The sequence below is a fragment of the Solea senegalensis genome, linkage group LG11 (genome assembly GCF_019176455.1).
Source record: "Solea senegalensis isolate Sse05_10M linkage group LG11, IFAPA_SoseM_1, whole genome shotgun sequence".
Taxonomy (NCBI): Eukaryota; Metazoa; Chordata; class Actinopteri; order Pleuronectiformes; family Soleidae; genus Solea; species Solea senegalensis.
The window spans coordinates 19,872,390-19,896,622 of record NC_058031.1 but is presented as its reverse complement, the minus strand read 5'-3'; the positions used below and the strand labels follow the sequence as shown (position 1 = coordinate 19,896,622).

General features: G+C 41.4%; 2 protein-coding genes across 2 annotated transcripts in view; both read left to right on the top strand.

Moving 5' to 3' along the window:
* ctnnbl1 (catenin, beta like 1) overlaps positions 1–14,838 on the top strand; it is a 43,340-nt gene extending 28,502 nt beyond the window's left edge. Inside the window, exons 14-16 of the mRNA XM_044038779.1 lie at positions 5,015–5,152; positions 6,069–6,141; positions 14,222–14,838. Coding sequence (XP_043894714.1) covers positions 5,015–5,152; positions 6,069–6,141; positions 14,222–14,310 — 300 coding nt within the window. The 3' untranslated portion in view covers positions 14,311–14,838. The remainder of the gene's footprint in view (positions 1–5,014; positions 5,153–6,068; positions 6,142–14,221) is intronic.
* Positions 14,839–23,375: 8,537 nt separating this feature from the next.
* The window catches only part of LOC122776650 (V-set and transmembrane domain-containing protein 2-like protein), a 43,225-nt gene continuing 42,367 nt past the window's right edge, over positions 23,376–24,233 (top strand). The window contains exon 1 of the mRNA XM_044037281.1: positions 23,376–23,753. Within this exon, the coding sequence (XP_043893216.1) occupies positions 23,636–23,753 (118 nt within the window). The 5' untranslated portion in view covers positions 23,376–23,635. The remainder of the gene's footprint in view (positions 23,754–24,233) is intronic.

Genomic DNA, 24,233 nt, shown 5'->3' with positions numbered 1-24,233 from the left:
TCATGCAGACATTTTGTGTCAAAGCTTGTTTATCTTCCCTTTATCAGTGCCCTTTCTTCTTTCAGTCTCAGTCATCCGTCTTTCCTCTCATCAGACAATACTGTTCATTACTGTAGTCCTTCATTTGTTGAGGAAGTGTATGTGCACATCTGTGCGTGGTCCTAAAAACTTTGATGCTTTGTATTGAGAGCTTTTACCTGCTACGTTCAATTAATTATTCCAGCTTTATATGATGGTTGAATAGTACCATATTGCCTGGAAAGATTTATTGAAGGTCATCTACAAATGACTTTCACATTCATCTCATTGGTGATTTTTTTCCAGTGCAGAAAGTACTGTCAAGTTATATATACAGTGGTGGAATTGAGACATACAGTGTGGTTGTACCGTCCCGGTTTTTGGAACTCTTCCTTTGGGGTACCAATCACAGTGGTACAGCTCCTACAGGGTGGAGCTAGACTCACTGCAGTCCATTGATTTGTTGATATAGAATTAACACTTGTGTGTGACAGTTAGGAAAATGGCTGTGTTTTTTTCCATGCCTGCAGCCTTCTCTCAAACAAATCTTGTCTTCTTGTGATAAACAGCCACATGCTGTGTCGCCGCCTTCTTCTTCTTCTTCTTCTTAATTGGTGAGCTTCACTGTGTCGCACTGTTATGATCAGTCAGATCAGGGTGTACCATTCCAAACTGCACTGTGGCGACCTGAGCTGCACTGTCCCACTTGGTGGAAACCGAGGCTGTAATGGCACTACAGACAACTGTTATATACACATTTGTCCTCCTTTAAGTAACATTTAACATCTTCTAACTAAGACCGCAGTCATTTCTCAGACTTCAACCGACTTTATTTGACTTAATTGACCAGTAACAATTTAAACAGAAGAAAAATAGTGAGACAGGTTTGAAAAATATGCATAGTTAGTGATGGCAGAGGTATTACTGGTAAAATAAACATTTGTTGGTGATTAATTACCACCAAGGTTTATGGCTGTACCAGGTTCTTTTCTTGGCCTTGGCAGTTGTAAGGGACTAGGTAACGATCAAGACTAAGAAGCTGATTGGTACAAAACAGATTAATTCTGTTCCTCTGCAGCATTTTAACTTTTGGAAGGAGTTCAGCAGAGAGTGAATGATGTTGTATTCTTGTTGGCAAATTCCTCCTCCCTTATTGTTACACAGCTGCCTTGCTGTGCCCCACTTTATGAACAAACTTCTAATTGATGCGAACCCAAAGCATGGGGCTGTGGTTTCTTTTGGAGATTATCATAACTTGAAATCAGCATGTTGTCTCACACTCTCACAAAGTTCTAGTTTATTTTTCCTTAAAGTTTACCTCATTATCAACCTCTGTGTCTCTGTTTTTTTAATGAGGATATCTAACCTCTCTTTTCTGTGTTTGCTTAGGCTTGATAAAGAGCACACATACACACACACACAGTTGGTTTTTGCATAGCGCTGACAAAGAAATAACTTTAATTCTGCATCTAAGCATCCCAGTGGAAAAGGAAGTGCATGAATCACAAACGGTGGCCCACATACATAAAACCCACACCCACTCACACTGTCCCGTGCACAAGAAAGCAAACATATAACGTAATACACTCACACAAGGAACACACACACACACACACCCTATTAAAGCTTTTCTGTTAAAAAACGTATGTACACATCATGCCCAGGCGCAAGCGCATGTGAACGGTTTGTAATGAACACAACTGTTCATATATAAATCATAATCAGCCCATCACACAAACACACTTGCACACCGCAGCTAAGTTACAGTAGAGGGACTGAGACTGAAAATCACTGCTTATTACTGTGTCTGTACCGTAGCCAGGCTGCCAGGCTCCCCCGAGGTTGCAGTAATTGACTTGTCCAATCCCTCCTTTAAACACGTTATTCTTTCTCTACTTCTTCTGCCTGCTGTTTGCCAGAGGGACTGTGCTGCCACACAAAAGATATTGGCCGGCCGCAATGTCAAACCCCAAAGTGGACAGAAGTCTGCTGCTTTAATGAATACTGCCCACTTTCACTGGGGTTTTAATAACCCTTATGTCCACTTCCTCGGCTCAAAATAATGAATATTTAATGCTCTTGTCACTGTTCAAAACCCTCCACTCTCTGTACTGATTCAAAAGCCTGGTTTGATCCATCATATGTTTTCTGTGTTCCTGTACACTGAGGCTTGCTGCAGGTTGTAGCTCAACTTTATCTATTAAATGTTTTCTTCCTTTGTTTTACTTTGACAAGTTCACTTGTCGTTAGCTAATTAGAGGGGATACTGCATTTTGTCATGGATTACAGAGAACAATTATATCATATGCTGCAACGTGATATGTGACTTTCAATCTGGGCATTATTTTAAGACTTGGATAGAATAATTAGTCAAGCAATAATTCAATTGGTAAATGTGTTTCAGAAACACTATTTCGTCATTGGTCTAGTTCCTGATCAACCAGTCAACCGATATCACAGCATGAGTTTCCAAAAGTGTGAATGTCCTTAGTTTAATAGAGTATTCCTTCGCTTACTTATCAAACTCACAGAAAACTGACACTGGAAAATAATTAATATTGTAATAAATGGTGTTGGACAACTGCAATATAATATTAATTTACCCAGGGGAAAATTGTATTTCCATTTCTATTATGATTGCAACAAAGAAAGATCTCATGATGAGCTTCAGTGTATATAAGTACTTTAATGTGTTCTGCTTCTGTTTTCAAAATGAAATTAATGTATAAGTAAGTACACTTTAAAGCCAGTTGCCAATTGTAATGTTGTGGCTGATTGGTGTAGGTTTATATGTATTGGTTCATATCAAAATTATATATATATTTTTTAATTTAATTTTAGAATTTACTTCGCTGCTTTTTGTCCTTTGTTGCATTGATATTTTACCTTGCTCTTAGAATTAATTTGTCTGCAGACTCATGTAAACATACCGTGTTTCTTCTTATCTTGCCAGTACACACGTCACAGAACCAGGTTGTGGCCACATGGATTCCCGCGGTTGAGATAAAGAGCCATTCCTCTGCAGCTGATAGGCTGAAGGCTCTAATGGAAATGTGGATACGTAGTAATTGAGTTCTCACAAAATGCCTCTAGCTCTTCTTTGCAGTTGTAGCCAATGAGCAGAGTTGAGAATGACAGGAAGTAGATTTGCTTCTCGTGAGAAAATGCAAACATAGGTGATGTGTGTGTGTGCCGTTCCCCCCAAGGGATTTACATTAATGTATTGTGTCCTATCTATTATAGAATTAGGCCTACGTCCTGTTTGTTGTATCTGTGCCGGGGTTGGATTGGAAAATTTGCCACAAGCACAAAACAATGAGTTGAGTTGTCATGGAAACTGAGCTAATCTTTTTGCATATTTTATGGGCCCTAGCTAACAACAAGGCCGAGCTTTAGGACTAACAACTCTCCGTTTTGTAATAGAAAAAAATTCTCGGCCAGTGTATTACCCAGAGGACACAGATGAAGTAAATGCCCTACATTCAGTGGCTATTAAAGGTTCTTGTTTTAATTATCGGCCTTGTTTTGAATCCTTAACCAGCTATACTTCATATTGCACAGTAGTTCTTTGTTCTTATGTTGTATTTTGCTGGTCTTTTCTTCTTGCAGGATAAAATCCTGCTTTCAGAACCCAGTGTTTTCTTATGATGTAGTAATCATTATTCTAGTGGAACACATTGAAAATATGCTCTAGGGCCTCATTGTGTTTTCGTCCTCTGTGGGTTTTTTCTAATGCAGTGTTAAATGTGTCTATCTAACAAATAGCAACAACAAAGATAAACATATTCAAATCAGTCAATCACAAAACAATAATGTATTGTTTTGCATTCCCACTTTCAAATGGTTTGTCCAAAAACAGTCTTACACCTGAACTATCCCTTTAACTTCAGTTGTGTTCCACAGAGTAATTGATCTCAAGAGACAAGGCCTCTTTGAAAGTTTAAACTTTCTTTGAGATGAAATCATTGGTGTGTAAATGTCATGTGTAGTACCCTTTAGCTGGATACTGAAAGCCATTTGTTTTCATTAGGAATAGTTTGAAAAGTTGCCCTTTGTCATGATTTAATGTGTCATATACTGTAGCACGTAAGCTTCTATTTTAGTGCCGGGCCAGCTGGCACAGGCACAGGTCGAGCCTGTGTGGGTGCATGATTCAAACAGTAGTAGAAGAAACAGCTTATTGTATATAAGTTGACGTCTCAATTGCTAGTTTCAGGTCTTCTTCAGTAGAAAACAATGTCAGTTTTGTAAATTATGTTCCTGTTTAGAGGAAAACAGATGATAAAGTATCGTACATACAAGTGGACACCAGAGCTCCAGTAGGAGCCTGGTTGCAACACGATGCTGACCAAATCAAATTGGGAGTTCAGATTTATATGGGTGATGTCAGACCTGTTGATTAAATCCTCAAGCTTCAAAATCGGTTATAGATAAATAGACATAATCATTTCATTTGCTTGTGTCTTTTCATCTGATTTGCTTTCCTCACTGCATTAATTTGGCTTGATGTATATCATGACGACAATGTAGTAGTATATGTTGCCATTGTTCAAGTATAGGTGAAACTGTGTGACACTTCTCTGTGTTTCTGTTCACACTCCAGACTCCTCTCTCTCCCTCAGGTCTGCTCCTTAATCTCTAATGATGATTAATGTGGGCTGTGTGCATATTGGCAGCACTGTGTTATTGGCATACTGACAGGGTTGTTAAGATGGATAACTATGCAAGCGTGTGTATGTATGTGTGAGTGTTTGCCCTCTCTTTTTTTTTTATTTTGCAGCTTTGAAATCGATTGATTTGTGTGTGCACTCAATGGAGAAAATGGATTTGTGGAAAAGGCAGGAAAAACAACACCTAAATTAAACTTAGTCTCTGATTTTCAATTCCTCGAGTTAGTTTGAAGTGAATATTATGTCTCCAAAACATATCTAATGTGTGGTCTATTCACGTCACGTGTCTTTATGAGTGTGTTGAGCCTTTGTGTCTGTGTGTGCAGGAAATGGTTCGTCGTGGCGAGATCCTGGATGACAGCATGGAGGATGAGTTCTACCTTCGGCGCCTGGACGCTGGACTATTTGTCCTCCAGTTGATCTGCTACATTATGGTGGAAATCAGCAACTCTGGGATCTCACAAGTACATAAACACACGCAGATGTTGTTTTCTTTTTTATTTGCCACATTTTTTTAATAGCACTCTCAGATTAATTATTGTTAGTGAGACGGGGGACAAAGCAGACAGGAGTCAGATGGTTTTTGTGGCCCTTGCAGTTCAGCGGCTCACTTCACCACTTCACTTGGGATTCACTGAACTACCGTAGTACTACTATTGTTGGTTTGACTGCAAACGCTACTTGTATCTACAGTTTAAATAGCTGCGTCCAAGCCTCATAATCATAATTCAAGAGGCAGTTGATGCACCCGTTGTGTTCCCTGCCTTCTATTGTTGCCTGGTATTAAACTCAAACAAATGTGAATTCTCATGTCATGTGTCATCATCCTCTGAGTGGGTGTTTCCAGTGAATGACTGACATCTCTGGAAACATGCCATTGTCTCTGCGATGCACTGTTGACAAGAACACATCATAGCACCAAAATCAAATAAAAACATATATACCAACCTTTTTGTTCCGTATCCCATGAAGGGCTTATTTTGGTCATTTTTATGTAAAGCTAACTTTTTTGCATGTTAACCGCCATGAACAAGGCGGATGCTGATTTTCTTATCACCAGCTGTACTTTGATCTGTTGAACTGGTTATTGTGTCACACTCTGTCTCCAGTCGTAATTTATTATGACTATAACACACCATGAATTTTAAAAATACAGACATTTCTGGAGACAGATAATCAATATCCAGGACTATCCATGTGGTCACCCTAAGCTAATTAGCTTATCATGGTTGGTCTGGAGGTGGTGTCAAAATGGCCAGACTTAATCAAGATGTTGACAAAACATTGCTACACACTTGATTTATGAGTAAGAGTTCATTTATTTTCCATTTGATTTTAAAGCCACAGCATTTGCCTGATCCTCTTTTCCTCTGAATTTAGCTGCAGCAGAGAGTCCAGCAAATTCTCAACCTCCGAGGAGGCTCGGTCAAAGTAGTTCGCCACATCATGAGAGGTGAGTAACCTTATCATATTAAAATGAAGCATTTGGATACAAACACAATAGTAACAAAGGTAACAAACACAATGTGGGGGGAAATAAATGTAGTTACTGATGTTGTCATCCTGTTCGTCTGTGTTTTTTGTTTCAACAAAAAATCAGATCTTACTCGCATGAATTTATTATATTGTTATTGTTTTTTGTTCCTGTAGTTATCTGTGGTTGCTGAAATGTATTTCCTACAGACAGTCCTCGATAATAAATAATCCTCCCTGGCACACAATTCATCCTTAAGTAAAATAGTTGGAGGAATTTAATTAGGTTTCTTAAATAATGAGGCACTTACTGTATAACTTGGCATGCGTACTTCTCATTCCCATAACTCCTAGACCTTTTGTGGTATCTAAAAAATTCAAAAACTACCAGAAAGCAGCAGAAATAGAGCTCTGTGCCTACATACTGTCATTACGGTAGCCCAGGACTTCCATGGAATGACCGTCCAATCGCAGACAAGCTTCTCAGTACCGTAATTCCTAAACGATTGAATAACTGCCAGATATCGAAAATGAAAGTTATCTTGGAAAAAGGAAGCAGAAGCACTCGCTCATGGAACATTTTTTGACAATTTTACAGCCATAAAATCAAAATAAACCCAGACGGCCTGATTATCATGATGGTCATAAGAGGGTTAAGTAAAGGTTTTTTTATTTAACATATCTTTAGAATTAAAGTAAGTAAATCATGTCGCTATCTAAAGCGAGTGGTCCATTTTACTTTTAGAGACTTTTAGACACATTTTTAAAAATGCTGCTTCTAACACTGGCAAGCAAGCAACATTTCAGGGAGAAATGTTGGTGTAATCGCTGCTCTATGGCTGTGGTTGTTGTTTGATAACACGCCCATGCTCTCTGCCTGCCAAACCTGCGGTGCTGGAATATAATAAAATGCTATGAATAATGCCATTCTCCCTTATTCTCTGGAACAAAGAAATAGATTTGGACCACATTTAGAACCTAGGTGTCAAAATCCACTTTTCCATTGTTTTAAAGTTGAGTAATGTTTTTTTTTTTTTTATTCTCCAAGCTATTCTTGCTTTGCATCTTTCCATTTGTGCACTAACACAGCTTTGAAGTAAACAGTATTGGTCACACTGTCCCCTGCTTATGGAGACCTCCTGAAGCAGAGAAACAGAGGAGGAAAACAGAGGAAAACATGAAATCCAGATCAATTACATACATTTGAAAAAAAGTATTATAGCAATAAACAAGTATTAAGAATCGCCATTTGAAACATCCTTGTATGAAATATAATCTATTTGAACTCTTGTTGTGAGAGGAGAGGACACTGTCTTTCTGTCCGTCATTCATTGTCTGTTTTTCCTCCTCTCCCATCCTGCCCTGTAGTGTTTGGTTTTCAAAAACCTGGCAGTTGTGTTCTTTTCTTTCTGGCGTGACATCCATCCATCCTGTATCATTGTCGCATAAAGCTCGAGGACGAGGCTCCGTTCACACACCCACTGGCTCTCGGTGGCATGTTGCACTGTAGATAAAGCCATCCGTCACACATGGCAGTGCCAGAAAACATGGCGATGCTCCAGTGTGTGTGTGTGTATGTGAGTGAGTGAGTGAGTGTGTATACTTGTATTTGTTACCTCTTCGGGACCTTTTCTCTATAAACACTCACCTTGTCAGGACCAGTCATCCTCACTGAGGCCAAAACCTTGTCTTAATGAGGCAGAGAAGTTTAGGTCTGTGTGCATTGTGTGCAATTGTGTACACTGGCTGTGTAGAGTGTAGAGGGTCATCTGCATACCTTTTGTTGAAACAAGGGTTTATGTGTGTTACTGTTACCTTTCATTCTGCGCAGTCTGACCATTTTCCTCTGACCTCTGGCACCAACTCACTGGGTATATTCTCTTTTCTTGGACTGTTCTCTGTAAACCCTAGAGATGTCTGTGTGTGAAAATCCCAGTAGATCAGCAGTTTCTAAAAATACTCAGTACAACCCTGTCTGGTACCAACAAATATGTCATGTTCAAAGTCACTTAAATCACCTTTCTTCCTCATTCCGATGATCGGTTTGAACTTCAGCAGGTGTTGGAGTGTGTGTGTTAAAAAGCAGTTGAATCAGTGTACCTAACGCAGTGGCCAGTCAGTGCACATGTGCATGTTTTCATGTGCATCCAATCCAACTTTATTTATAAAGCACTTTTAAAAACAACAACAGTTGAAACAAAGTGCTATACATCAGAGATAAATAAAACAAATAGACCTAAGAACAAACACTAAACCATACAATAAAACAATAAAAAACTGCAACACAAATAAACAAGGCATCCAATAAAATGATATAAAAAAATAAAAAATATAAAAACCAACATCTCATACTGGGTCGAAAGCGAAAGAGTGAAATGGGCTTTAAGATGCGTTTTAAAAGTGGACCGTGAAGGTGCGTGTCTAATATGCTGTGGAAGATTGTTCCACAATCTCGGTGCAACAACAGAAAAAGCTCTGTCTGGATTTAGGTAACTGTAGGAGCAGCTGATCAGCTGACATCAGAGCCCGGGCAGGAGTATAGGGATTAAGCAGCTCAGATAGGTAAGGTGGGGCAAGACCATTTAAGGATTTAAAAACAAATAAAATAATTTTATAATGAACTCTACTGACTCCAAAATAAAGTGTGTTAAGGTAATCTAGGCGAGACGTGATACAGGCATGGATTACAGTCTCAAAGTGCTGTGTTGAAAGGAAAGGTTTTGCCTTTGTGAAGTTTCTTAAACGAAAAAAGCTGGACTTCACCGCTGCACCAATTTGACGGTCCAATTTAAAATCACTGTCCATTTTTAAACCCAGATTTGTGCCTGTAGGCTTTACATGCTGTGTCATGCATTGAAATGTTGTTTTTCCTCATGGCTACTTATTAACGTGTGTATGCTCTCGCTCCTGTATGTGCATCATTTTGTACACTAATCTTACATGTTAAGCTTGCTCCATCTTTGAATTTGCATATTGCATTTTCGTCTGCCCCTGCATGTGTTTACATAATTCATGTTCATATTTTGTGTACTTGTCCTTGCATGATCTTCACAGACATTGTGTGTTGAGTTTTTGTGTCTAAGCCTCTGTGTGTGTGTTTGTGTGTGTGCGCGCGCGCCCTTACCCTGTTCATTAGGCCACAGTTCAAGTGCTCCACCTGGTCAATGTGAAGCGGCAGAAAAAAAGGTTAAGCACATGCAGAGTGTGTAGCTGGCTCTGATGTCTTGACCTTAATGACGTTAGTTCACTGGATGAGAAGCGGTTCTGCAGGAGGGAAGGATTAGCTCACAGTAAGGAAGGAAATTGATTTCACTAAGGTTGTGGAAATCAGTGATGAGGTTTCCTCCTTTGAAACGTTGGTAGGTCATGTCACACAGGTACTGTGACTTAGCATTATCATAAAGAAATCTCCATTGACTTTGTGTTGAAAAGCAGAAAGAAATAATTTGAGCTGCTAATGATTACAATCGTATCAGGCACCCTGGGTAATGCTCATTTAGCTCTAAATAATAAGAAATAAGGGATTGCCGGATGACAGTAAATAATATACTTAATGGTGAGTTTTTTGTGGTTAGTGCTAGTTCTAATGCAGGTACTGCTGGTTTCAGCTCATCTGGGTACCCTCTGTGTAGAGTTTGCATGTTTTGCATTCCCTGTGTGTGTGGGGGGGTTTGTTTAGGGAACTCGAGCATCCTTACACACTCCAAAGACTGAATTAGGGATTAGGGAAAATGGTGTGAACATGTTTCTGTTCGACCTGAAAAAAGACAGGAGATCTGTGTCCAGGATGTATTGGGTGTATTGGCTGAGATTGGCTCTTGCTTCCCGAGTGTCCCAGTAAAATCAATTTATCAATCTTTTATGCTTTTAGTTAGACTAATTGTCTGATGGCAAATGCAGCTTATTTGCATCAGGTTGAGGAACAGGCCATCACAGAGAAGACGTTTTGGAGGATGCCACCTTGAGTGGGTTTACTGTGCTGTGCAGTGATTGGCCACCACACAGGCATATTGTGTTTGCATTCTTCCTTCTTGCAAAGCTGCAGCATTTGCCTGACACCGAGGTTTTTCCCCCCAGAGATCCAAAATGCACTTATAGTAATGAAGCAATATGTTACCCATTGCAATGGTTGGGCTCTCACAGTTGATGTTTAGATAGCCAATACTTGTTAATGCTGCCATTTTCCCTTTAAAGGCCTTAAAAACAGCACTCAGAAAACACATCAGCAGATGGCTGGCTAAGTGTATCCACGATTTTTTTGCCCTCAAGGTGTCCTTTTGACTCTTGTGACGGTTTTATTTTAGAGATGGAACTGTAATCGGCGTCATTTCACATCAATGTATTTGCCCATTATTGCACTCTAGATAGTGAGATTCACTTTATCTTGATGTAGTTGGCAGATTATTGGACATGTGACACTGAAATATTGGGAAGCACAGTTAGGTTTGGACTCGACACGGACGGTGTCGACTGCCCGGGGGCGTTGGCGTCCAATCACACTGTGTCTTACTCGTGACTGTTGCTGCTGCTGCTGGAAATGGTTCTCCTTGTACTCATGGCAGATCAGTTGCAGTCACTGACCTGAGTAATGGCCATGCTCAGTACTGTATTGTCCCCCATCTTGTTGCCGTGGAGACGGAAGGTAGGGAGTACCAGCATGCCAAAGAAAAGGTGCTGCAGAGAGTTGAAGAGTCTCTGACCTTTCTGTCTGTGTGGCTGACTGCACCGCCATTCATAGACCCTCTGACACACACACACACACACACACACGGACAATGACAGGCGTACTGTGAAAAGAGGCTGTAGGTTTTCATGTCTTTGAGGAATTGCTCTCCTGCTTTTCTCGGTCAACCTTAAATTTCTGCTATTCTTGAGTTGAGTAGGATCCTGGGGATCACATTCAAATCCTCAGTGCTGCAATTCTGGGTTCAGTTGAAGCTGCATATCACTGTTCCACAGTCCAAACCTTCACCCCCACCTCCAAATACTGGACTTACTTTTATGACTTCCCTCCCAGTGCTGTGCTCTTTCTTTACCCAGCTGTCCTCAGAATACCCAATGATGCATTGACCTCTGTGCTACTCATCTGTCTAACCGCATCTCTTCTGAGTTCAACTAAAAACTTGTATCTCGCAAAAGTGTCCTGAACTGCTCTGCTTTCCACACAGCTGCTCAAATGTACGGCTGGTGCTCCTGACTTAAATGCACACCTGTCCAATTTATTCCCTTACTCTGTCATGCAGTGATGAAAGGCAGTGTGATTCTTTTTTTAAAGGAACATGTTTTATACTTGAGGAGTTTCCTTTTATGTTACTTACTACTTCTCCTCCGTGACATTTCAAAGAGAAATGCTGCACTTTCTGTTCCTCCACATTTTATTTGATTGCTTACTTTTCCTTTCAAGGGAAAAAAAAAACACAGTTTAGAGAAATTATTAATCATTTTTCATGGTTGGTGTTGCACTTTCCTTAAGTAAAGGAACTCGGCACTTCTTCCTCCACTGCTATCTTGGCAGGTTTGTGGTATTATTTTTAACTAATACTCAACAATAGACAAAGAAAAACAATAAAAAGAATGAAAATGCTGCTATTGGAGCATAATTTAAATTTATTAAAACCAGCATCTTCTCTCGTTAGGACATTATTTATGGCTGCTTATGAGGCAGTGCAGTTAAAGCTACGGTAGACAAGTCTTTAGGAGTAAAATTACTTTAGGAAGTAATAAGTGATGCATCTTAGCTTGGGGTGAAAAAAAAAAAATCTGTCCCGTTCGGTACGCTTGTCACGGTTCGGGGCACGTGTGTACCTTTTGGTTTATTACACACAACGTAGCGTAAGCCTTGCGCCGGTAACCCAGTGACGTTTTTTGAGCCCCAGCGTTGGAGGATGTGCAGGCAGCATCATTTCATCCTCCTGTGTGGGAGCGTTTCAAAATTAACTGTATGCAAGCACTGCACCACACGCGTTACTTATGCTATCTGCTGAGACATCACCCCAGTGTGACGCTTGACGCTCCCCGCAGCATTTAAACAGGCAATCGGTGAGAAGTCAGACGGGGCAAGAGCCGTAAGTAAAGAAATCGGGGTGTTTGTAGCGAAAGATATGCAGCCTTATGCCGTGGTGGAGGATGCAGGATTTCAGCATATGAATAAAGTACTTGAGCCGCGGTATAATATTCCATCCCGCCGTCACTTCAGCAACACAGTGATTCTTGAACTTTATGAAGAGACACGACGACGAATTATCAAGTAATTGTCCGACGCAGCTTACGTGGCTCTTACTACACATGGATGGACCTCCAGGGCCACTGAAAGTTTTCTAACTGTGACTGCTCGTTACATTAATTCCGAGTAGAAGATGTAAACCCGCTGACTTTATGAAAGTGAGCATCTTTCTGAAGCAGTGACAGAATGGAATGGAAACTAGAATAAGTATATAAACGTGTAAATGCAGCAATGTCTCTCCTCTTACTGTTTCAAAATCTCTGGATTCTTATCAAGCTGCCTCATTATTTCTGTTTTTGCAAGATTGCATGATATGTCCTCAAGAATATCTGATAAAAAAACAATCTAATTATTAGGCTATATAGCTGATCTCTTAGAGTAGACATTTAAGAACAGTGAGGCAAATACTAAAACACATTGTAATCAAGCAATTAACAAATTAAAGTACATACTTATGGTATGTGCAAACCTGCATGAGACAGGCATATATACATGCACACACATATTTGCACATTCATTCATCCACAAGTACATGTACACACCAATATATACACACACATTTAATCTGTATGGTGGTCAGGTATCCCATTTATTATATCAAACCGATTCCTGAAATACTCTAAATATAAATTAAAGCATATATACAACCTGTGTGCAGCTGATGTAACTTGTATATCAGGATATAGACTAAAAATATCCAGATCTATCCTATCCATTCCTTATGAGTCTACCCAGATTTACTTACATTTTAGCTTGACAGAAATATTGATATTTAAATATACTGCTATTCATAACCTACTTTTAAAAAAAGAAAAACAAACATTCCATGTGGTCTAAATAAAATGATTGGTTGTGTTTATTACAGCATTGTAAGGGCTGTAATAAACTGGCTTTTGTCCTGTTTTCAATGTATTTATTTATTTATTTATTTATTGATGGGTTCTTTGGACATGAAGACAATTTCAATAAATGAAACGACTATATTCGAAGCGACTGAGCCACCATAGCGTAAAATAGCGTTGACGAGCAGTCAAATAATCAATGAGATTTTAGCTGAAGCTCATGTTAGACTGTCTTATGGGGTGGAGAAAATAAAAGTATGAAGTTATGAAACTGTACAACATGTCTCCCTGGTGTCTTTGACAGCCATGTGTCTCCCTAAACCCTGCGGGCTCTCGTCAGAAAAGCCTCCTTCGTTCTCCTCGTCTTTCTCCTGTCTTCCAGAGAAAAGTGCTCTTTTCTCTGGATGTCTCTGACATCCTTGGGTTTAATGTGTAATCCCTACCTCGGAGGCAGGCTGAGAGACGGAGCAAATGCCCGTGCTCCTCGGGGGCTGCAGCAGCTGCAACTTTCTCTGCCTGCACATTAGACTCACAAATCGACTGCCGTTCTGGTCTCGGAGGCCTTGTGTCGGAGGCGGAAGCACAGAATGAAGAAGGCGCTCAGGAGCGTGCGATGGAAGTTTGAGCACGACACAATTCACCTGGACCGATTACTGCTCGCAGCCAGAGGACAGACAGTCACTGCTAGTCTCCTCATATGACTGACATTTTTCAAAGAAAAGCTGTAATTCAACTTTTGTTACAAAGGGATGACGAGAGACTGCCACCAGTGAGGGGTTATTCAATATCTATATTATAATTACCTGTCTGTCTGTCTAATCTGTTTAAACATCATCCATACTCGGTCCGGAGTAGTGCAAGGAAAACAAGGCTACTTATAGCCAGTTTGTGAATGTCTGACACCAAGGATGATGTTGTTCTCCTGGAGAGTTGCACAGCCGTGCCTGTGCTGTCAAGTCAACTAATCTGCTGAATTTTTCTCTAACCTCCTGCAGAGTACGCAGAAAGCATCGGCGATGGGAAGAGTGACGAGTTCAGAGAAGCCGAGCGGAAGAGGATCATGGACCTCGTAGACAGTTTCTAATCTGACCCTTGCTCACACACACACACACAGAAATCTGCTCTTACACATAATAACAACAAATGGCCCAAAGGTGAATGTGACCTTGAGCTATTGGTCTGTTTTTCTGCAACCAACAGAAACTTATTTTCGTGCATAGTAATGCTGCTGAAACATTAGTCTGCCATAAGCAGTCTGTTGTTATTTAATAGTAATTCCCTTTTTTTAAAGCAGTCTTTCACATGCAACATTTGAGGACGACGGAACTCAACTTTTCGAGATATTTTTATGTATTAGATCTCATGAATACAGCGCACACACAAACTCACCACAGAAACCGTAGGAGCAGAGTTTTGTAGATTAAAATACGCAGAAAACCCAGATGTTCTCGCAGCTGCAGCTCTGTTTATTCCTATCAAGTGGTGTTAAAACACTGTACGATAATCATGGACAGAATTTTCTCTTTCTCTCGCTTTCAGTTTTTCTTTTGTTATGGATTTTGTGTGTAAAATATTTTCTAATGAAACATTTGGTAATAAAATGTTAATTTCATCTTTGTGTTTGGTGATTGCTGAGGTTTAGCGAGTGAATTTTGTGCTGCTTGTTGATAACCTTTTGTTCACATGAATCTCATTATGCACGTACACTCTGTTATTATTGCATACAGGCACAGATGGAGACGACAAAGTGAATATCTGCAGCTGCAATCCTTGCACAAAAACAGACCGGCTTCCTCTTTATTTGTCTCAGTCCACCCACTGCTGGATCTCAGCAGCCTCCTGCAGCTCTCCTCTTCACTGTGGAGGTGTATTGTGGTCGAGCTGGACACACAAACAAACCCGCTGTTTTATTGCACAAGCAGAGACACGGATACTCGTGAACGTCCGAGGATTGACCTGTGTTCATATCTTCACATTTGCCACAACCGTTCACTTGGACTGGACTAATAGGGTCTAAAAAGGTTTACTGTGGCAGCGAAATACATTTAATCCCGATCATATCATTATTTCAAAGTCTTTTCCTACATATTTTTCAGTCGTTTGTGCATAATTTATGACCCAGCAGCATCTGTAGTTCATTCCTGTGAGCCAAGCTTAGACTCGCATTCATAAAAAACAAACATCTTCACCACATTTTGGCAGAGAGGCATACAACGATGGTAAATGTAAAGGGTCTGTATGTAAAACATGTAAACCTCTGGCAATTAACATTCAAAGCAGGTTCTGCAATGAAAATATTGAACGATGATGATGTCCCGAGGGTCTCTCGGGTTGCCAGATAGTTTCCAACGGATAAAAACAAGAACGCTCACTTATAACCGCTTACACATATCCATACACAGCCATTACTGTTTTATCTTTTATAAACACTGAACCTATTTAAGTTAAAGGAATACTTCACCAATTTGCTTTTAGCTTTGAATTACTATAATAGGGGTAGAATTTTTGTACTTTCTTTGTTGTGTGACACTTGGCGGACAGTGTTTACATTCTGGGAATGAGGTCCGTTGCTGTTTCAAGCCTCGGACCAAGTGACTTAGTGTCACTGGTGGGCACATAACAAAAAGAAGAATGAAGATATTTCTCAACGCAGGGGAAACTGAGGTTGGGAAGCACAATTTTTCAAAAATGCTACCCCTGTTCTAGTAATACAAGGCTACATTCAAATTGGTGAAGTATTCCTTTAATATTCATATATCAGCGTCAGTGAGAAGTGGACGTCTTTTCCTGCTGTGAGCAGAGCAGTGGAGAATTATCACATTACACGGCAATAATATACTACGACGGAGATTTAGCTAATGTTGACTGAAGCTCAGTTATCAGAAAATTAGCCTCGACTGTATTTATCTCCAAATTCCTCTAGATTCTAATTTTTCCTTTCCAGAAATAAGAGGACGTTGAGAGCTGGTGTGATGAGGCCTTTCAGGTTTGGTTATGTTATGCCTTTCGGACCCATAGTTCTAGCTCGCAGTGTTTGACAAGCTCCTCTGGCAACCTGTGTGTCCAAGTTGTACAAGCTGCATTATTGGGTGAGTGGCTGTGGAACAGGCCAGACCATAAACTCAAACCGTAAACAAGAGTTTGTGGGCTGCAAATTAGCCATTTTAAGTGAAGCCAGTATTCCAATGAATAAACCTTTTGAATCATTTTATGACTTAATACAAAACATATCTCACCTCTTAACGTAGTTGTGACATTCGCTCTTCTTTCTCAACCCCACCTCCTGTTCTCACCACTCCACCAACCACACATTCAGCTCCTTCTCTATCCTCTTTCTCCCCTCTATCTCAGGATCAAGTTCTTTCCCTAATAACCTCTGCCCGCCCCACCTCCTGCCCCCTTGACCCTATCCCCTCTCACCTTCTTCAGTCAATTGCTTCTGATCTTCTTCCTTTCCTCACCCACCTCATTAACACATCTCTGTCATCTGGTTGCTTTCCGGACTCTCTTAAAGAGGCCAGAGTGACCCCCCTCCTTAAAAAACCCACCCTTGACCCGTCTGAAGTAAATAACTACAGACCTGTCTCTCTTCTTCCTTTTCTCTCCAAAACTCTGGAGCGCGCTATCTTTAATCAACTCTCCTCCTACCTTCACCGGAACAACCTTCTTGATCCTCTTCAGTCTGGTTTTAAAGCAGGTCACTCGACCGAAACTGCACTTCTTGCTGTCACTGAGCAACTCCACACTGCCAGGGCTGCCTCTCTCTCCTCTGTGCTCATCCTCCTGGACCTTTCTGCAGCGTTTGACACAGTTAACCACCAGATCCTTACTTCCTCCCTTCAAGAACTAGGTGTCTCAGGCTCTGCACTTACCCTTCTCTCGTCCTATCTTCAAAACCGAACATACAGAGTAACCTGGAGAGGATCCGTGTCGGAACCCTGTCCTCTAGCTACTGGGGTCCCTCAGGATTCTGTCTTGGGCCCTCTCCTCTTCTCTCTATACACCAACTCTCTTGGTTCGGTTATTCGCTCTCATGGTTTTTCCTATCACAGCTACGCCGATGACACCCAACTCATTCTCTCTTTTCCCAGCTCCGACACACAGGTAGCAGAACGGATCACCGCTTGTCTGACTGACATCTCTCAGTGGATGTCTGACCATCACCTGAAACTCAATCTCGACAAGACTGAATTTCTTTTTCTCCCAGGAAAGGGCTCTCCCACCACAGATCTAACCATCACCCTCGACAACTCTGTGGTAACTCCTTCTCACACCGCAAGGAACCTGGGTGTGACACTTGACGACCATCTCTCCCTCACTGCCAACATTGCTGCAACAGCTAGATCTTGCAGATACATGTTGCACAACATCCGAAGGATTCGGCCTCTCCTAACCCAGAAGGCGGCACAGGTTCTGGTCCAGGCTCTTGTCATCTCACGCTTGGATTACTGCAACTCCCTCCTGGCTGGTCTTCCTGCATGCGCCATACGACCTCTGCAACTCATCCAGAATGCGGCAGCTCGACTGGTCTTCAATTTACCAAAATTCTCCCACACTACACCGCTCCTCCGCTCCCTTCACTGGCTTCCTGTAGCTGCTCGCATCCGCTTCAAGACTCTAGTGCTTGCGTTCCATGCTACAAACGGATCCGGTCCAGCCTACATCCAGGACATGATCAAAACCTACACCCCAGCCCGCCCACTCCGCTCTGCATCGACAAACCGGCTTGCTGCTCCCTCACTGAGAGTATCACAGAGGCACTCGCAGAACTCGAGACTGTTCACTGTCCTCGCTCCCAAATGGTGGAACGATCTCCCCATCGACATCCGGACAGCTGAAAGCCTCCACATCTTCCGACGCCGACTAAAAACACATTTGTTCCGACTCTACCTCGACTAAGACGACAAAAAAAAAAAAAAATAAAATAAAAATTGTATTGCACTTATGACTAGCACTTCATAGTTTGTTCTACTTGAAGCTCTTACTTACTTCTAGCTCTTATTTGTACCCAAATGTTTAAATGCACTTTTGTAAGTCGCTTTGGATAAAAGCGTCTGCTAAATGACATGTAATGTAATGTAATGTAATGGTTATTTTGCCGCACCATACATTATTACTGTAACTAAGCTCAGGAACAGGAACACATTCCCAATTGTGATTGAAATGATAGAAAGGAGATGGAGGAGGTCAGAGTTGTTGTTTTCTTCAACCTGAATGTATAATGTGTCTATGAAATCTAAAGTAAGTTGCTATCAGTGGGAGGCACAGGTCATGGGATTGTTTCATGGTATTGATGTTGGTCCCTTTCCAGTTATTTGTCTCTTTTAAGCCCTGTAATTATGACAAACGACAGAAACAACTTAAAACTGTGCCTCCATTCGACTGTGATTGAGGATCTTCACTGATCTGACCCGCTGTCTTCTCACACGATCCTGCTTTATCTTATTCAGCAGCTCTCATATAAAAAACAAAAAACATTGCAGCATCTCTTGTCGTCTACTGTACTTTCACAGTCATATTAATCACTCATTTCGACCATGATCTTGGCAGGAAGCAGCGGTGTTGTGAGGAGACGGGGGAGGAGAGGGGAGGCTGCTCGCCGACAGTCGTCACATCTGCTGCTTTTCCTAAGTGTTTTCACAAACTCTAATATCGCTCAGTAACAAGATGGGTAGAGCGGCAGGGCGTCGTTTGCATATTGTATTGGCAGAGGAGGCTCGGCCCCATGCATCTCTTATCAGTGATTATGACTGCGGCGTGTTTAACAGCAGTAGTACAGCAATTTCACAGCCGAGGGGAGGGAGAATAATTGTATTTTCCGAATGAGTGAGTGCAAACACTGTGCACCGCTGTGCTTTTGGGCTTTCCGCTGTTAGTCGGCGACTGAGACTGTTATTGAGTTAGCACAGGGACTGACAAAAGCACAACGCAGGGCCATTGGAATTTGAAAGTGTTGGCGTGCACACGCCTCCAGGACAATGAAATTTAGCTGAACATCATCTGTGTGTCTGAGGCTATAAGACATAGATTGCTTATTTTTAACCAAAATGCAGGCGCTGTTGTGATTTCCAGAATCTGTCAGCGTACAATGAGAAGCAGAGTCTTCAGCTACCATGCTTCTCACCAACTGTGAGATTTATCGTGTGGGAACCTTCACATTCACCTTTAACACCTCAAAAGCGATGATGAGATCATTCACTGATTTTCTTCTACACGGTACCATTTGCGGTACCGAAAGTAACACTAATTAACACCAATTCTGATGAGGACTAATTGGGGATTTATGCTAAATTTAACTCATTTAGTGTTGACATTATTACTTAAGAGTTAAGTATGAAGAGTTAAAGTGACTGTTATTTTAAATCTGCTAGACTGCTTTTTTTTCTCCCACATTTTTCTAATGTGATGCAACACTGTCTGTATGTCTCAGATGATAATACTACATTAATAATTAAGAATTAAATTAACCTCTTCTTATTATTTTCAGCAGACTGACTTTGATTTATTCTGGATTGTGGGACGAGAGGACGACCTGAACACGTGGACTCAGCTAAGTCACACTAGCATATTTAGCCACTCTATTAACTCTGTCGCTACAGGCGGTGAAGCTATGAACAATCTAAGAGGCTCCGGCTTTGTTTTTTTTACATTAGAGGGCAGTAAAATCACAAAAGCTGACTGTGGTGTGGTGATAATGATCTAGAACTGAAAAATAACAAAAATAAAACAGCAGACATTGTATTTGCTGTAACGTTTAATGGCTTTTGTATAGAACAGATGTGTAAATGTGCCCTAAATGTGCAATATCCAACTAAATAAAACCAAATAACTTAAGATAAACACTATTTAGATGTCGAAATAAACCTAATAAACCTTTCTTTAATGTGTTACAATGCTTCGGCTGCCACTTCGGCCTTGTCCGGCGGTGCAGAGGCATATTTGAATTAGTAAGGATGTTTACGCAGCCGTGTTTTGTTGAAGGATGAGGGAGGCTTCGTGTCCCACGTCACCAAACCTGGGTTTTCGTTGCAACATCAGGTGAAATACAAACTGTACTGCAGGAACAGTGCAATCCTACAGCCACACAGCTGCCACTAGAAAGAACTACATTACTGCTGCTGCTGCTTCTGCTCAGGAAGTTTCACCCAGAATCATTTCTCTGGTAGCGCCTCTGGGAATAACGTGCTGGCTCAGGGGAATCTGAACTGTCCCTTAGTTATGCTGCCTTAGACCTGTATGTTCCAGCATCCACCCTGAAACTGAAGAAGGTAAGAGGAACTCAGCCGTCACTCATTTGATTATTTACATCTGTGTTTTTGGATGCTTCTCCCTTTAGTGGTCACCTCAGCGGATCATCTGCCTCCATCTTGTCCTCTCCCTTTTGTCCTCTTCTGTTACACCAACTGTCCTCATGTCCTCCCTCACAGCATCCGTGAACCTCCTCTTCTTCTTCCTCTTCCCTCTACTTCTTTTCCTCCTGCTTGGCAGCTCCATCTTCAACATCCCTTCGTCCGAGTTAATCACCATGCCTGACCAAACACATGACCAAACTATCTGGACCTTCACTCTCTCTCCAAACCGGTCAACCTGAGCTGTCCTGTGAATATGCTCATTTCTAATCCTGTCCATCTTGGTCACTCCCAACCAAAATCTTCAGCTCTGCCACCTCTATATACTCTTTATCATCAAAGGGCCCATTATTTGTTGTGTTACACAATATATTGTTTTTGAATTATTGCCCAACCCTCCAAGTAATCTTAAAACACACTTGATGAACTGTGACAACCAGTGAACCAGTTTATAGCTCTATCACCACAGATCATTTGTTTTGTGGAGCAGTCAATCACTCTGACAATCACTGGTACAAATCAATACTATTGTGCTATATGATGGCTAATATGATAAGTACCTGCATTTTACTGAACAGATCCGGCCAATAAAACTCAGCGGTCATAAAAGATCTTCTGACCCGACCCTGGATGTCACGATGCTAAATCTATCTTCCAGAATCACAAACATCAGGGGAAAAGGAACATGTAAATGTCAACTTAGTGGAGCAGCAGCCTCCACAGGAAGAGGACCGTGACAAGGTGGAAAGATGACACCCACGTGTGTCCACTGCCTGGTGAAATCACCGTGCGTGACAGTGAGTGTGTGCTTAACTTGACCAGCTGACATGGAGCAGACATTTCAGCCATGAACATGCTCATATAAAGACAGCAGCCAGTCACTCAGTGTAATGATGCTGACAGGGAAAGTGGCACAGCCCTGACCTGGCATCCCTCCATGTTATTCATGTTTAGCTGAAGGTAAAGCAGTGACAGCAGGTGACTGACGGCAACAACTGATGGCATCAGGATTCATAGTATGTTAGGAGGATGTTAAGGAGAGGATGGGAGGGAAGGAAACCTTCTTTTCTTTTTTTTTGTCCTTCAGAACAACAGAGTCTTAGTTGCATGTAGCTGTTGTTTGTGGTCATAGCATCAGAGTTTAGCAGTGATTTTTCTAATCCCCATCATTCGGAGTCATCAACAACAGCTAATCACAGTGGGAATGTTTGTATCTATAAAATGCGGCTTGACATTGTGGCGATGTCAGCAGAAAGTAGAGCTGTGTGTGTGAAATCAATCTCAACTGCTCGGTCATGGAACACTAATTGCTGCAGCTATAAAATATGGAGCGTTATACACTGTGTACAAAACGAATGCCCACACGAAATGATCATTTAGTAAATATTAAGCTATTTTCTGTGGTTACAGTGTAAAATGGGGCAGGCTCTTTGTGTTAGCAAACACTGTTCAGCTTGGAGCACTGCCATGTGGTACACTTCACTTGACTATATTAGCATATTTATCTATTATTTAAGGGATAGTTTAATTATATGAGGTATTGACACAACGTCAGCCGAGCGAGCTGCTGAACATGCAGCAGGTCTGGGACAAGGACGGAAGGATATGTTTGCCAGTTTTTTCTGGCTGTAAAAGGAAGTTTGTGAACCTCTCACTCTTCTGCACCAAAGTCCACAGAGAAAATCAGCAGGCTCAGAGCTGTTGAGCTTTGTGTCACTTTCATACATCATAATTAAGGATTTCAAACACAGAGGTCACAAAATATCTTATTTTAACTTTCGTATGGCGGCAGCAGTGGATCAGTTGTTTACAGGCTGACAGAAATGCCGTGTTTCCACCGGCTCTACTCGCCTCGCATCGTTTCGCCACGGCACGGTTAAGCTGTGTTTCCACAAGCATAGTACTAAATGCGACATGCTTCATGGATATAAAACGATGCACTTGAAATGTGGACAGGCTGGCTAACAGTGACAACACATGTTTTTAAGATATTGCAGACCTAAAGGAATACTTCACCGATTAGCATTTAGCTTTGCATTACTAGAATAAGGGTAGTATTTTTGAAAAAGTGTGCTTTCCAACCTGTTTCCCCTGAGTTGAGGAATATCTTCATTTGTTTCTTTGTTATGTGCCCACTAGTGACACTTGGTCCTGTTAGCGTAACTGTTAGCAAAGATGGCGGACACTGTTTACATTCTGGGAATGAGGCCCCTACGAGTGGGTCTAAAAAGTTCGGAATTAGCGTTGTAGTTTCAGTCGGACCAAGGCTCAGACCAAGTGTCAAGATATTTCTCGACTCAGGGGAAACTGAGTTTGGGAAGCACAATTTTTCAAAAATACTACCCCTATTCTAGTAATACAAAGCTAAATGCAAATTGGTGATGTATCCCTTTAAGTAGGGGCAGATTTTATTAGGTGAGCCTTTTGTTAAGTGGCTAAAATCTGTCAAATCCCCTTGATTCCTTGCTGGCAGCCATGTTTTCAGTCAGAGCAAATCCATGTCCCCTCCTGACTCTTAAATAGTGGATCAGTGAAGTCAGTCACCAATACCTTACACAACCACAAAAAAAACCCTGAACTATCCCTTTAATAAGAATAATAATAGTAATAATAATACAATGGCTTTTAATCTTAAGGTAAACATAATTAAGTTTAAGACTAGTAACTGTGTGTGTTTTTTTATTACCCCTCCCATAATTGATATTCCTTATTGCGAGCCGCAGCACTTCCTGTTTGTCAGAAGTGTTCCTCCGCCTCATGTAGAGCCGAGTGAGGAGAAGCGAAGCGTCAGTGAGTCTGAGGAGACACGGAGAGAGACAGAGGCTGCGGTCGCGTCGTCACTCCACTTCTCACCGCGATAACTCTGGATTTTTATTTTAAAACACACACACACATAAAAATCAAACGCCATCAATAACAAAAAGGCAGAAAGAAAAATAACAATAAAAGTGAACGACGTGTCCTCCACCTGATGTGAAAGGAAGAAGGAGAGAGAGAAAGAAAGAAGAGGAAAGAACGAAAGAAAGAAAGGAGAGCAGATCAAAGAGAAGAGAAGGAGACATGGGAGCGTTCAGGTTGCTGCTGAGGAGTTTGCATTACATGGGACTCTACATTCAACTTAGTGTCTCCACGAGACAAGCTGGACACGGCGAGGTAGAGAACCACATCTCTGGGAACGGTAGGCACACACACACACACACACACACAGTGGCTGATGCTCACAATCTGGCAAATATAATCTTCACGTGTGTGTGTTTCCGCTTTTGTGTCTTTGGTTTGTTTGTTGTGTGACGCGTGAAAAGGAGAAGAAGAAGAAGAAGAAGAGTTCAGGTGTGTGCCACTGACTCAGCCCACTGAGTCCACTGCTGTTTCATTCACAATGATGTGATTATACCTGGTTCAGTTGTAGCTGCACTCTGATGAATCCCTGTGTGGTGGAATTGCTGCTCTCACAGTCAGTGATGTACAGTGAGATGTGGTTTGACTCTCTCTTGGTCAGTACTCTTTTCTGGTGTCCACATTTCACACACTTACCCGCCACTTTGTTAGGTACACAGTCACCCTGACAAAGTGGAAGTAGCGGCACCCTGTGTGGGCTCACTGATATTTGATGGTAACCGTTGCCTTTCTATCATTTTTTGATCCAGTCTGGCTATCC